Raw genomic sequence first — 15,334 nt, forward strand, 5'->3', positions numbered from 1 at the left:
ACCTTTAACATTTGTTTGTGTGGCACATTATCTGTTTGTCACTGCATGTTGATATCAGGCATTGATGTTCTGTAATGATGTGTGCATGTTCATGTCTGCATATTCCAGATTTTTCAGTCAGATGGTTATTTTCTTCTAGAATGTTTCTTAAAAATCGATTGACAGGTGGGTAGGCGGTCCTTCACTACTGCCTGGGATGCATCATGATGGATTAGTGTTGAGCTACAAATGCAATGCTTTCACATGCATCATGATCATATGTTAATACCAGGTGTAAACAAGGTCTTTGTGTCATCACCTTATCCTTTAGTAACATGACTCCTCCATCTGTTTCAGAGTCTGTCCCCTGCAAACCCTGATCTGTCTTGCCTTGGCACTGCAGGAGAGGGGATAAGCTCACGTTGGTCTACGCTGTCCTGGGACATCCCATCTGATCTGCTGTCCTCTCCCACTCCAGACTTTCCTAGCACCACACCGCTTGACTGCGACTCTAGACCCAGCTCAGGTGCTTATACTCCAAATTCCTTAATAATAAACCGTTAATGTTTTGTAAAAAGCAGTTCAGAATGTCTTTGTGTGAATACTTGAATCTGTAGCAAAGGCCGCTGAAATATCTCACGTCAAGGTGCTTCTCTAAAGCTCTTGAGTAGGGATGGCTCGATACCACTTTTTCAGAACCGATACCAAAAATTCTGAGTATCTGCCGATACCGATCTGATGCCAGCGCAGTTTTTTTTAAATGAGTGTAGAATTTCTATACCTCAATGTGTAGGTCGATCATCACTCTTTTGTATGTTACACACAATCTACTAAATATAGACCGCTTCATTATAAAGAAAAAACAACAAACAAAAAAATATAATCAAAATCTATGACCAAAATACTATTATAAACTAGGTTAATGGATAATTCAGCAGCAAAAGTTACTCTAGAAAAATTATGAGTGCACAATAATTTGATAAAATCCTAAATTTTAGTGAAAAAAATACATTTAGTGGGTAACAAATAAGTGAATAAGTGTAGGGCTAAATCTGGTAGGCCTACATATTGCTCTTTGTATTGTTGTAAAATACATTCATGAAAAACAAGTCATATATTTATATATAAATATATACTATAGTAGTCAACATTTGAAGTGGATCAAAACATTTCATCAAAGTTGTCCGAAAACCAAAACAATACCCGTTCTTGTCTTAGGACAACTTTGATTAACTTTTTTGATCCACTTCAAATGTTAACTACTGTATAAATTAAAAGACATTTCTTTTAAATGTATAGCAGAGTAATTAGGCAGCAACATATGATAGATAAGACGAACAAGAAAGGCTATTAATAATCTTTCATTGCGCAAAAGTATTATCATACTAAAGGCTACAAATACAGAGCGACTCAAAGCGCTTATGCACATCCCGTGCACAGAATGACGCGCTTGAAGCAACATGGAGTCGCAGCGCGCAGCATAGAAAAGTTCAAAGCACAAATTGAAGAGATATTGATGCGTAGTGTATTAAATATTTGTGTTAGTTTGAGCCTTTTCTTTTAACGGTTTTAAATTTCAGTTACTGTGCTGGTGACAAAAAAATTCATAGTACTCTCTACTCCAGTCTTGTGATCTAACCAGATATCCGGTAGAAATTTACACGATTTAGAAACCGCACGAAACTCCAGCAAGATAAATTCCTTTTATGCAAAACCATTTATCTTTATTTACAGATCAAGTATAACATTAGGAACATTTAATCATCTTGGAGAGGGTTTCATCTTTTTGATTGTCATAACCGAACGTGACACACAGTTTGAATGCTGAATGGAGGATGACAGACAGCCGCTGCGGAGAGAAGAGTTTACGTGAACTTGACTTAAATATTCGTCTGTACCTCACATTAAACTATGGAAAAAGCTTCAGAACACTTAAAATATAGTGCACGAAAACTTTATGGTGCTTTTATAATGTTTTTGTGGCTTTCGTGGGGCTTAATAATAACAGAATAGTATAAGCACTATATCGGATTTGGATCGGTCTCGTCTGACCGATACCCCGATCCAACAGAAAATGCCAGTATCGGAGCGATACCGATACTGAATATCGGATCGGCGCACCCCTACTTTTGAGTTTTGATTCACAAAGAGCGAATTGTGTGATTAATCATTGTTCCATAGTATTGTTTTCTTTTTTAGTATTTGGCATTTGGAGCATTACAGTGGGGAAAATATTTATTTGATTCCCTGCTGATTTTGAAAGTTTGCCCACTTACAAAGAAATGAAGGGTCTGTCATTTTTATGGTAGGTTTATTTTAACGGATAGAGACAGGATATCAATGCAAAAAAATCCAGAAAAAACACATTATATAAAGGTTAGAAATTGATTTGCATTTCAGTGAGTGAAAAAAGTATTTGATCCCCTACCAACCAGCAAGAATTCTGGCTCCCACAGATTGGTTATGTGGAACACAGATTAGTCCTGCCACTTTAAGAAGTTACTCCTAATGTCAGCTCGTTAGGTGTATAAGACACCTGTCCACACAATCTGTATTCCATTCCAACCTCTCCGACCACCATGGGCAAGAACAAAGAGCTGTCAAAGGATGTCAGAGACAAGATTGTAGATCTGCACAAGGCTGGAATGGGCTACAAGACCATCAGCAAGAAGCTTGGTGAGAAGGACACAACTGTTGGTGCGATTATTCGGAAATGGAAGAAATACAAAACAACCATCAATCGGCCTCGGTCTGGAGCTCTGTGCAAGATCTCGCCTCATGGGGTAAGGATGATCATGAGAAGGTGAGGGATCAGTCCCGAACTTCACTGGAGGAGCTTGTTAATGATCTTAAGGCAGTTGGGACCACAGTCACCAAGCAAACATTGGTAACACACTACGCCGCAATAGACTGAAATCCTGCAGCGCCCGCAAGGTCCCCCTGCTCAAGAAGGCACATGTACAGGCCCATTTAAAGTTTGACAAAGAAAATCAAAGTGATTCAGAGAAGGCTTGGGAGAAAGTGCTGTGGTCAGATGAGACCAAAATTGAGCTCGTTGGCAGTAACTTGACTTGCCGTGTTTGGAGGGAGAGAAATGCTGACAATGACCCCAAGAACACCATTCCAACAGTCAAGAACGGAGGTGGAAACATTATTCTTTGGGGCTGTTTTTCTGCTAAGTGTACAGGACGACCATGTACTGTAAAATATTGGACAAGAACCTCCTTCCCTCAGCCAGAACACTGAAGATGGGTCATGGATGGGTCTTCCAGCATGACATTGACCCAAAACATACCACCAAGGCAACAAAGGAGTGGCTCAAAAAGAAGCACATTAAGGTTATGGAGTGGCCTAGCCAGTCTCCAGATCTCAATCCTATAGAAAACCTGTGAAGGCAGCTGAAACTTTGAGTTGCCAAACAACAGCCAAGAAACCTTAAGGATTTAAGAGAGGATCTGTAAAGAGGAGTGGATCAAAATCCCTCCTGAGATGTGTGCAAACCTGGGGCCTCATTTATAAAATGTGCGTACGCACAGATTTGATCTTAGAGTGTGCGTATGCTAAAATCCACGGCAACGTTCACAAGTGTCACATGATCCTTCAGCAATCATTTTAATATGCTGATTTGCTGGTTATCAATATTTAAAACAGTTGAGTACATTTTTTCAGGATTCTTTGATGAATAGAAAGATCCAAAGATCAGCATTTATCTGATCTCAATCCTATAGAAAACCTGTGAAGGCAGCTGAAACTTTGAGTTGCCAAACAACAGCCAAGAAACCTTAAGGATTTAAGAGAGGATCTGTAAAGAGGAGTGGATCAAAATCCCTCCTGAGATGTGTGCAAACCTGGGGCCTCATTTATAAAATGTGCGTACGCACAGATTTGATCTTAGAGTGTGCGTATGCTAAAATCCACGGCAACGTTCATATTTATAAAAATGGTATTTGGCGTGGAAAAGTACTTACCGCCACGTCAGGGTCTGAGCAGGCGTACGAACTTTTCCTTGTGGAAAAGTTGGAGTAGTGTGACTATTTGAACATCTAAGCTGCAATAATAATAAAAGCGGTGTACGTGCAAGCACCAAATTCATCATAAACAACGAAGATGCAGTGTGAGAGATTAATTGTGCAGTGTAGTCCGATTTTGTATTAACGGGAGTTTTTGCGAGATCAAACTGACCTTTTTAGTAGCCTAATGTTGAGAGTTCTTTTAGGGCTGGACAATAATTCAATATCAATATGTATCGCGATATAATTTATTTGTGGCGTTTGACTTCGTTGAATAAACATGAGCACTGCACGTTTCAAATTCAAAACACGTCGCGGGTGTTTTATATGAATGTATCTCTGAAGGGAACCGACTGTCTTCAGAATAGTTTAGATGGCACTTTTATCTGATAAAGTAGCGTTCATGAGCGGAGCTGCTTTGTTTACAGCCGTTACTGGAGAAACCGTTCTTTGATGAATAGAAAGATCCAAAGATCAGCATTTATCTGAAATAAAAAGCTTTTGTAACATTATACACTATACCATTCAAAAGCTCTTTTTAAAATTTATATTATAGAAATTATTACTTTCATTTAGCAAGGATGTTTTAAATTGATCAAAAGTGATGATAGAAATCTTTTGTAACATTATAAATGTCTTTATTTCAGATAAATGCTGTTCTTCTGAACTTTCTATTCATCAAAGAAACCTGAAAAAAATCTACTCCGCTGTTTTCAACATCATAATAATAAATTTTTTTGAGCAGCAAATCAGAATATTAGAATGATTTCTGAAGGATCATGTGACTGGAGTAATGATGCTAAAGCTCTGCTTTGAAATCACAGGAATAAATTATATTTTCAAATAGAAAAGTTATTTTAAATAATAAAAATATTTCAAAATGTTAAGGTTTTTGCTGTATTTTGGATCAAATAAATGCAGGCTTGGTCAGCAGAAGAGAATTCTTTAAAAAACATTAAAAATCTTACTGTTCAAAAACTTTTGACTGATATGTTAGCCTATAGTTTGAAGTAAAAAATATTAATATTAATAAGGAGAGTCTGAGATCTATTTGACTGATTTCACATTTCTTGTTTGTATGAAGGCTAAATACCAATAAAAGGTGAACATTTATTTATTTGCGCCATTTTTTTCCTAAAATATTATATAGTTTTATAGGAGTAGGTTTCATAGAGTTGGCAAATTAATTTTTCATAAGTTTGTAGGTACAGACATCTGTTGTGGCCGTTCTTATGAGGCTTTTTTAATAGTGTTCATATCGATATCGGAATTATATCTTATCGACCGAAATTAAGAAATATACCGCGATATAAATTTTGGCCCTAAGTTCTTTACTCGCTTTCTGTAGTTTATTCCAAGTTGGTTTGTTTTTTGTTTTTTTACAAGAGAACTTGCGAAGTCTTGATTTACTACTAATGCGTAAAATAGAAAAAAAAAATGCATAAATGCATCTCAGACTGTTTTGTCTGTACAGCCTATAAGAATAGGCCTATGTCGTGCAATAACGGTTTTAATAGCCTATATTCTATTCAATTACATTAACTGTTTTTATTTATAACATCCGCTGCTTTGCTTCTGTGAAAATTAATAGAGACATCAGCCTTAAACTTTGTTTTTGTCATTTACATCAGTTATATTTGTATAAAATACACTATATATTTTTGTGTCAGTACATTAATGAGCAGCATTAGTAAACGGTGTAAATAAAGAAATGCCAAATCACATGCAGGTTTTTTTCGGACCAGAGATCATAATCATGTAATAATTAATTTTATTATGATATGAAACGTCCACTTTTTCTTTCAATAATGTTTTTTAAAGTATTGCAAGAATTTCGTGACACTAAACTTTTTATTAGTTGTCATAGCAAGTGATTTTAAAAGTAGGATGGCTCACTTTTTATAACTTTATATACAGTGGGGCAAAAAAGTATTTAGTCAGCCACCAATTGTGCAAGTTCTCCCACTTAAAAAGATGAAAGAGGCCTGTAATTTTCATCATAGGTATACCTCAACTATGAGAGACAAAATGAGAAAAAAAATCCAGAAAATCACATTGTAGGATTTTTAAAGAATTAATTGGTAAATTCCTCGGTAAAATAAGTATTTGGTCACCTACAAACAAGCAAGATTTCTGGCTCTCACAGACCTGTAACTTCTTCTTTAAGAGCCTCCTCTGTCCTCCACTCGTTACCTGTATTAATGGCATCTGTTTGAACTCATTATCAGTATAAAAGACACCTGTCCAAAACCTCAAACAGTACATTAACTGTTTTTATTTATAACATCCGCTGCTTTGCTTCTGTGAAAATTAATAGAGACATCAGCCTTAAACTACTTTTGGAAACCTAATTGTTTTATCATTATTATTTCTGTTGTTTCTAGAAGTAATAATTTTCATAATAGTCAATCGAAAAAATATAACCACACACACATTGTTTGTCCACAGAATAATTACTCATTGTTAAATAAAAAGCGTCCCCGCACGAACCTCTACCTCCGCCAGCAGAACCTCAATTTCAGCCTCAGTAAAGTTTTTTTTTTTTCTTTGTGCTCGTCATTCTCAAGTACAGAAATTGATATATTGGCGTGTGCTCTTTTATATGGTAATCTGACACCAGTCAGCTGCGCACAATTTCAAGATAATTTGTGATTTATAAATGTCACATCTGGAAGAGAGGCATACACACGTGTTTTTGTGCGCACATTAGTTTTCTCTGAATCGCACTTTTGAGAAATGATCTTACAACAAATTTAGGATGTTTTTTTACGCAACATTTTACAAATGAGGCCCCTGGTGACCAACTACAAAAACGTCTTACCTCTGTGCTTGACAACAAGGGTTTCTGCACCAAGTACTAAGTCATGTTTTGTTTGGGGATCAAATACTTCTTTCACTCACTGAAATGCAAATCAATTTCTAACCTTTATATAATATTTTTTTTCTAGTTGGTATTCTGTCTCTATACGTTAAAATAAACCTACCATAAAAATGACAGACCCTTAATTTCTTTGCAAGTGGGCGAACTTACAAAATCAGCAGGGGATCAAATAAATATTTTCCCCACTGTATATAATTATTTAGTCACAGTTGGTTATTCTTGGTATTTAATGTTATTCAGTAGTGTTGGTCAAAACTGGTATAAAAATGAGTAATCTGACACACCTAAAAAATGTCATAAAATGTTAATACTAAGATTCATAGTCGGAAAATCCATGAATGCTGATTTAGGGGAATAGGGGAATTAAAAAGACCCAAATGACAAAATGTAATATGGCATAGTCACATATGCATCCAATGCTTTGAAGCTACAGCTTTTGATAAGTTAAGATTTTGTAATGTCATTGAAGCTGCATTTATTTGATCAAAACATCTCTATTGTGAAATTTACTATTTTTTTAATAACAATTTTAAATAGATTTATATATTTGTATTTACTGTATATATATATATATATATAAGTGCTAACTCTGTAATGGATACAGAGAGACAATAAGTCATTCATATATTCAGAAATAATATATTTCTGCCTAGATGCTCAGACAAAAATAACAATGTTTTGATAGTTCCACAGAGCCACAAATGGCTCTCTTAGCTGGGATAGAACATATTTTAACATCGACAAAATGATACACTTAAGCTCATTGTGGTAAGATTAAACTTGCACAACAAAATTGAACCTTTTTGGATAAACTATGCAGAGGTTCCTCAATCATTGAAACTATGTGAAATATCTAAATCAAAAGATATTTATCCTTTAAGCCCTCCCGAGGAATGAGCCCTGCATGAAACAGTAATACATTTCACACAAGTGCATGACTCATAGCTTGGATAGCTTGGGGCTCTGTTTGAAACAAATGATTCAATGTTAACCTTTCAACTTCAACATGACACACAGTTTCTGTGTTTTTGGCAGTTCTCTTTTTACTTTGGCAAACATTAACCCAGGCTTTTTATGGCAATCCCATCATTTATATCATGTGTCACCCCTGAAGCACTGCTCCCCCTAACACTCTTAACTTCATCTGTCATTCTCTTGTCCACAGGTTTTTACTCGGTCAGTGGGAGTTCTCTGTCAGACTCTTGTTACTCCGTATCCAGCGAGGCGGCTCCTGGAGGGTCATTGAAAGTCAGTTGTAGGCCACGCTCACTGGATCATAGTGGCACTCATTGGAGGGAGGCTGAATCTCATAGTACAGAGTGTCCTGAGGGCACAGTGGAGAAACAAGAAAGAAGGCCCTTTTCTACTGGTATGACTTGTGATCTTAAAAAAACAACAACACAAGTCTGAGTCATATTTCATTCAAAAACCAAAAGAATGAAACATGATGGTAGTATTTTTTGTACATTTGCGTTTTTTTCAAGATAATTAAAAAAAATCATAAATCATACTATAAAATTCCTGAGAAATAGTAATGAGCATTTAATGACAATCCCTGTTTGGCTAATATTAGGAATTAAAAACTGAAAGTACAAAAAAAAAAGTAAAATGTCCATATGCATAATTATTATTTACAATAATAATAATTTAATTGGGAATGTAAAAAATTAAAATTTTAATGGAAAAGAAATTGTCCCATTACTTTCAAATTCACCCTTCACTCCTGCTCAGCTTTCAGTATTTCGGCGTGACTCCCCATCTCAATGCTCTCTTCCACGCTTTCACCCATGTAGTTCCCCACTGGAGGGTCCCATTCGGCCTCGTGGAGGTTCCCTCAGGCAGAACGCAGGGACTGGGTGGAGGCCTCAAGATAGAGGGTGGAGGAGGAGTGGGGATGGAGAGAGGCTCTACCAGGGCAAACATGCCTCAAGAGAACTTATTCGAGCATCCACGGTTAGTAGCTATTCGGGTAGAGACTATGGCACTGGATGGGAGGATGAAATGAGCACTCAAACACCTAAAAAGGGTGGAAAGTTTTGGAAGGGGTTCGAAACACGATTTTGGGGACGAGAGGACTATGATGAGAGAGATGAGAGAGCTGGAGGATTTGGTTGGAGGCACACCTCACTGAAAGAAACATCGTCCAGTAGGCCAGATCAAAGAGGGAACAACTCGAAAAAGAAAGGTACGAGTTGGGACAGTAGAAGTTCCAGCCTCCGGTTGTCCAGGAGAGCATTATTTCGAAGCGAGTCTCAGGGAATTCTCGAGCCACATTCTCAGAAACGGGAAAGCAATCAGTGGCGTTCCTCATTTGAGATCAGCCGTGTAGGACGGGGCTCTGAACGTGCTCGCAATCTTGTGAGAAAGGAGGAGAAACATCATTCTTCAACTGCCAGTCTTTTCCATCTCTCTCGCTCCCAGAGCCTGGAGGGAAGCAGTCACTCCCTTTCTCCTCTTTCGTCCCCATCGCTCTCGCCCTCACCTCCCCCATCAGCTCCTCTCACCCGTTCCAGATCGTTCCGTGACCTTGGAAGGAAAATGTTTGGCTCTATGAGGTCCCTCAGTTTCAATAAAAATCACAAGTCGAAAAAGAAAGATTAGTATGAACAATTAAAAATGGAAGAAACCAAGCTGCCAACTTTTCCAAATGTACAATTTTCTCTCTTTCTGCTTGTTTCGGTGCTTCTGCATGCCATGCCGTGTCTATGTGCACTCTTATGGTCATAGTGGTTCTGGTGTTGTTTTTACTATGAACATATTATGCTTTAAAAAAAAAGCACTCTAAAGTATATGCTGACCAAATACAAAAAGATGTTGTTTGAACTTATGCTCAGGACTTTGAAAAAAAAAAAACTGAATTTGAAATGATTGTTAAAGAGTTCATGTTTCAGCAATCAATAAAAGTGTTTCCAATTTGAAATTATCCTTATTTGCTTGGCAATGACGGAATATGTTGCTACTGCTGAGTGAAGTGTTTTGTGGTACAATTGGATTACATGAGATCTCACAAACAAAAATCTGCTGTCATAGACTTACATTAAATGTCTTATCACAGCATTTCCATAATCATATTAGCATAATCCATTAATAATAGCTTTTGAACACTCCGTTTCAAATGGCAAATACATTATGCATAAAGTTCTTTCAAAAATATTTATTAGGATGAACAAACAAAAAGCAAGAGAACTATCATATGGGAAAAAAAAAATACAGACCCACAGCTGGAAGAAACTGAATGCAAAACAGAAGCAGCTAGACAGTATGTTAACTGTACAATGCATTTTAAGTGCATTCAAATTCTTGTACAAGCTGCCACGTTGCACCAGATTTCAGCCACACATTCAGTCAACACCAGTAAATGCCATATGTAGCAAATTATCCATGCCCTGAAGCAAAACATCCCACTTTCTTCCTGGCAGCTCAAGCTTAATTTAATGATGTATGTTCCTGCTGAGTCACGTATTTGTCCGTTTGGACCAATTTCTGGGTCTGCTCCTCTGCTAACTGCTCCTCACCCTGTTTCTGCTTGCTGAACATGCCTTTGTACAGTGCCTTCTCTTTCTGTAAGTCTTGGCTGAGTCTCTCCTCCACTCGCTGCAGCTGTTTCTTTACATCAGGATCTGAGAAATGGAGAACAGGATGCTATGAATGTCTCATTATTTCCAATCAAATCACTGACATGAACTCTGAGTGCAGATGTGAAACTGCAGTTCAACTGAAGGCTGCAGAGCAGGGGTCTTTGATCTTACTAATTCTTAAGAAAATGATTGCATCCGCAAAATGTAATACCACGCTGCATTATGTAACAGGCACACATGCTGTATTCCCTTGTGAAAATTGTAGCTGAAAATCCCTGGCAGAATAATACCAGTAGTTCTCAACCTTTATCTCAGGGGACTTTTTTATGTCACATGCTTTCTGACACCACATTTAAATGTATGCACACATACACTTCATTTAATATTACAAGGCAACAGAAAAGCCTTTTAAACCAAAATAAGTCTGGAAAAAAAATACTGTGGAAAGTTTGGCTATTAACTTTTCAAATTACCAGCCCAGATATGTTTAATGGTAACCCTGTGTCTTTGCTTTTTCAGCAAGTAGTGTTTTATCAAATCATATGATTGCATTATGAATATCATTGCACAATTTCAATCTGTATATCATGCTGAGAATTTTCACTGATTCTGTGTGGCATTTAACCATGCTTACACAGGACACATTCATGCGTTTAAATATAGCTAAAGGAACAGAAAAGAATGCAGGGGTCCTGTGACATGTTTTTGAACTATTTTTAACTTGACTGCACATGGCATCAGACAGAATGCAGTAAGTGAAGACCCACTGCTCTTTTGATTTTTTTCTCAGCTAGACATCTGTTTATATCATAATAACGATAATTTGACAAACTGAATCCAACAAAATCAATTAGGTGACCCCTAGGAGAGCTCTGGCGACCCCTGGTGCAGGTTGGCGAATGATGAAATATGCAAGAAAGGTGGGATGTGGTTTGTTTTTACCATTAGGTTTCCCCCTGCTGGCCTGTATGAGGTAATGTCGAGCAGACTGTGCATCACCCAGTTGTAATGAGGCCACTCCAGCTCTGTAGAGGGCCTTAATGTCACCTGACCTCCACCGGAGCACTTTCATACTGTACTCTAACACACGGGCATAGTCCACCACCTGTCGCTGTAGCAAACATGCTGTGAAACACAGAAATAGGTTAAGAGGAGAATGCTTTCCCAGATGAGATTTACAAACACTACCATTCAAAACTTTGCGGTCAGTAAGATTTTTGGGTTATCATGAGATTAAGGACAAAGTTCACACGATTTTGTTTCCCATTTCTCATTATGATTAACTGCTATGGTTAAGAGTTTTAAATGTGGTCAATATGATGAGGTGCCAGCAAAGTGTGAAAGCAAATAACAGGATCCTAGATGTGGGGGTAAGATGATGGTGAAATAGATGGAAACTTATGCTGAGATAGACAGAAATGGAGGGATTTGGTTTGGAGGTTTCAAACCAATAGGAAATTAAAGTGAAGTGAAGTGAGGCCAAGTATGGTGACCCATACTTGGAATTAGTGCTCTGCATTTAACCCATCCAAGTGCACACACACCCGGAACAGTGGGCAGCCATATTGGAGCAGTTGGGGGTTCGGTGCCTTGCTCAAGGGTCTCACCTAAGTCGTGGTATTGAGGGTGGAAGAGAGTGCTGGTTATTCACTCCCCCCACCTACAATCCCTGCCGGACCTGAGACTCAAACCCGCAACCTTCGGGTTACAAGTCCTGCTCTCTAACCATTTGGGGCGAGTGGCACATCTAAGTGAAAACCAGAAGTGTCACCAGATGTGTCAGTGGAGAGTGGCATGTGCTACAACTAGTACTATGTGTCACAACTGCATTAGGCCACGACTACCCCAAATGGTATGATAATGCATGACCAATGACGATACCTAGCCTAGCCTGCCCAGTAAGAAACTCTTCATAAAAACATGCTTATAAATGCGCAGAAAGTAGCTTTGGATAAAATTATTCAATTTTAGTGTTGTGCAATTCAGTGCCAAAGCATTACCACCTCACATGGCTACAATATCTTGTTTGGAAGGAATACACACCTGCTAAATTGTTATAGCAGTCTACTTGAGTGCTCCTCAGCAGGTCCTCCTGCTCCTGGCTCAGTTTAGGCACCTGAGCCCCAAACCCTTGCAGGACAGAGTTCACCTCAGAGTCCAGGCCACGGAGAACGAGCAAAGCACGATGATAACGTCCGATGGCAGTGCGCACATTTTTCTCTCGGTAGAATCCATTCCCCTCCGTCTTTAACCGAATGGCCTCCTGGAGCTGTGACTCCAAACGGGAACCAGATGATCCTCCAGTGGCTCCCAAACATGATGATGCACCGGCCTCTGCCTCGGACCCATCATCCCCTGCAGTAGGATCGAAAACCTGCCACACATAACCAATGCCACAAGAGTTGACAACACAAAACTACTGCATTATTAACCCTAAATATAGCCACAGCTTCTGCATCAGGAGACCAGTATGTCAATTCATTATATGTTGCTTTTAGAAGATTTAGAAAGGTCTCCCATCCTGGCTAAGCCAAACCAGTGTATCTGGTCTTCCAGTATGACCAGGTGAAAAGTCCCACACACAGCTGGTCATCTACTCCCTCAGACCAGCTTAACCAGGCTTGGAGACAAACGAAGACCAGCAAACTACCTTAGGCTGTTTTCCCAACAGGATTCATTCATGACAGTTTTAAACGCTTACTAATAAATAAATCAAATCAAACACGCTAATAAAATCTAAGTAGGCACATATTACAGTTCATGTCATTTTGAAACCAAAACCCATAATTTCGACGAATTTGAACTGCGCCCAGCACAGCATGCAGCCTCGCCTAGCTTTTATCACTTATAAAAGGAAACAACAAGCCAACTATCTTTTTTTTTTACCTTTTCGTCCATTGCGTTTAAGGTTTTAAAATGTTTGCAGTCTGCTTAGAAGCCAGTTTAATTAAGAAAATATTGTTGGGACGCTAAGAAACAAATCTTTGACACTCTTCTTCGTGGTTGTTATGGTTGCAGCATTGATTTTAGCAATACTACCTCCTACCGGAGGAATATTACTAGCGCAACATCATACGAGCGATCATCTACATCTCCAAAAATTCAGTGAATTAATCATTTAAAGAAAGAAACAATACTTCACATGTAACACACAAGGACACAAAACACACATAAGGAAAACACAGCCATATATAAAAAAAATAATTCAATGAAGTATTCAATTAAAATTATGTATTAACAATGTAAAATATATTTATATAATATAAACATAATAATTTAATGAATAAACAAATCAAATCAAATGGAAACCACTGACAATTAGAGAACTGTAGATCCTCAGAAATAGCTGGCTATAACATTTCTTATATTGTTTCAGGAGTCTGTCACATTTTTGTTATTAGTTAAATAAAGAGATTTGAGACGCGAGTCTGTTTGAACGGAAAAAAATGTTATAGAGTATAATTTTAAAACTTCTGTTGATGGAAAAATGTACCAAACAATATAAAATAATTCCGATATGCGTTTCTACCTGGCCTTCAAATTTGAGGTATCAAATGTCAACTTTTTTTTCTTTCTTTCTTTTAAAAGCTCGTGGGTGTAAAATATCTTTTGCATTTTTTTTGGATTGTAAAGTGGGTAACACTGGTAACAACAACCAGAGAGACATGATGGATGACCCATTTTCAGCATAACACATGGAAAACACCCACTTTTACTGACATTTTTAATGAAATGTCAATTAAATATTTAAATCAAATTAAATCAGTTACACGCATATTTGAAACAACAACAAGAAAATCCGTTTACGTTGCAGCTCGCGCGTACGTGAGGATCGCGTGAGAGTGCGTCACAGGGAGGAGGAGTCCCGACGCAAACACACGCGCAGTGTCGTGCTGTAGAACTATGGAAAGCCGTTGTAACATTTAATCTATAAGCCGTACTAGTATCTATTTTCATGGTACTAGTACCTATTTTTTAGATACTAGTATCTTTTCCATTAAGTACTAGTACTTATTCATTAGGTACTAGTGCTTATGCTTTATCTACTAGTGCTTAATCTTTAGGTACTAGTGTTTATTCTTTAGGTACTAGTGTCTTTTGTAAAGTTACTAGTACTTATTCATTAGATACTAGTACGGCTTACAGATTAAATGTTAAAACGGCTTGCCATAGTAGAACTCCACTTAGTGTTTATGGTTTACATTTGCAGGTACACTGTCGAAACCAAACGTCTAGATTCCAGCAGGTAACGTTAGGCTACGCTCCTCCACCACAGGCTGAAACTAATCTTCGAGTACATGGAGCTGGATCGGCGGCTGCTGCTGGCTCACTGCGCCGCCCACACCCTGTCCGTCATAGCTGGACTCTTGGCGGTCGTGCCGCTGGCTTTGAACGGATCCGCTTTCAAGGGAAGGTGCGCGCTGTTTAGTCAAGGCTTCTGGAGGACGGAGAACTTCACGGTGGGCGAGGAAGAGTCCAGAACGGTCACTCATTTGGTGGTACAACAGTGGGGTCCATTAGCGGCGTGCCAGTTCGCCACATTTGTCGGTGTGTTCACGGTGTTGTACGGCGCTGTTCAGGGCTGGAGGAGCCTGTTCTACCTGCACCGGCGGCATAACGAGTGAGTCTTAACAATGTGACATAAAACTACATAAGCTACATTCGTTAATGGTACACTTACTTATCTATATAACAGCAGAAACTAGTATAGACATATTTTATGAAATAATAAAATTAAATCAAACCCATGTATTATATAAAAATAATATAAACTAAAATAAAAATATTATTAAATAATTTGGTATTTTATATATATATATATATATATATATATATATATATATATTAAAAAAGCTCTTTTTAGAAAACACTTTCAAGAGTTTTGC

The 15,334-nt window shown here is 38.0% G+C and overlaps 3 protein-coding genes across 3 annotated transcripts in view; 2 read left to right on the forward strand and 1 right to left on the reverse strand.

Annotated features, from left to right (window-relative positions):
- The window catches only part of LOC107601449 (uncharacterized), a 15,016-nt gene extending 5,142 nt beyond the window's left edge, over positions 1–9,874 (forward strand). Inside the window, exons 2-4 of the mRNA XM_016293633.1 lie at positions 337–505; positions 8,036–8,239; positions 8,558–9,874. Coding sequence (XP_016149119.1) covers positions 337–505; positions 8,036–8,239; positions 8,558–9,471 — 1,287 coding nt within the window. The 3' untranslated portion in view covers positions 9,472–9,874. The remainder of the gene's footprint in view (positions 1–336; positions 506–8,035; positions 8,240–8,557) is intronic.
- A 139-nt stretch (positions 9,875–10,013) lies between these two features.
- LOC107601518 (tetratricopeptide repeat protein 9C-like) lies at positions 10,014–13,470 on the reverse strand. Its single transcript, XM_016293741.1, has 4 exons — positions 13,335–13,470; positions 12,492–12,822; positions 11,391–11,573; positions 10,014–10,490 (listed from the first exon to the last, which is right to left on the reverse strand). The coding sequence occupies exons 1-4, from the start codon at positions 13,344–13,346 to the stop codon at positions 10,297–10,299; spliced, it is 720 nt and encodes a 239-aa protein (XP_016149227.1). The 5' UTR covers positions 13,347–13,470; the 3' UTR covers positions 10,014–10,296.
- Positions 13,471–14,640: 1,170 nt separating this feature from the next.
- The window catches only part of LOC107601517 (transmembrane protein 179-like), a 2,504-nt gene continuing 1,810 nt past the window's right edge, over positions 14,641–15,334 (forward strand). The window contains exon 1 of the mRNA XM_016293739.1: positions 14,641–15,069. Coding sequence (XP_016149225.1) covers positions 14,747–15,069 — 323 coding nt within the window. The 5' untranslated portion in view covers positions 14,641–14,746. The remainder of the gene's footprint in view (positions 15,070–15,334) is intronic.

The sequence above is a fragment of the Sinocyclocheilus grahami genome, unplaced genomic scaffold (assembly GCF_001515645.1).
Source record: "Sinocyclocheilus grahami isolate Dianchi unplaced genomic scaffold, SAMN03320097.WGS_v1.1 scaffold306.1, whole genome shotgun sequence".
Classification (NCBI taxonomy): domain Eukaryota; kingdom Metazoa; phylum Chordata; class Actinopteri; order Cypriniformes; family Cyprinidae; genus Sinocyclocheilus; species Sinocyclocheilus grahami.

Excerpts from the sequence above, each read along its gene's own strand:
- LOC107601518 (XM_016293741.1), bottom strand. Across the intron at positions 11,574-12,491 it reads CTGCTATAACAATTTAGCAG|CATGTTTGCTACAGCGACAG; the intron begins GTGTGTATTCCT and ends TGTGTTTCACAG. Across the intron at positions 10,491-11,390 it reads CAGCAGGGGGAAACCTAATG|ATCCTGATGTAAAGAAACAG; the intron begins GTAAAAACAAAC and ends TCCATTTCTCAG.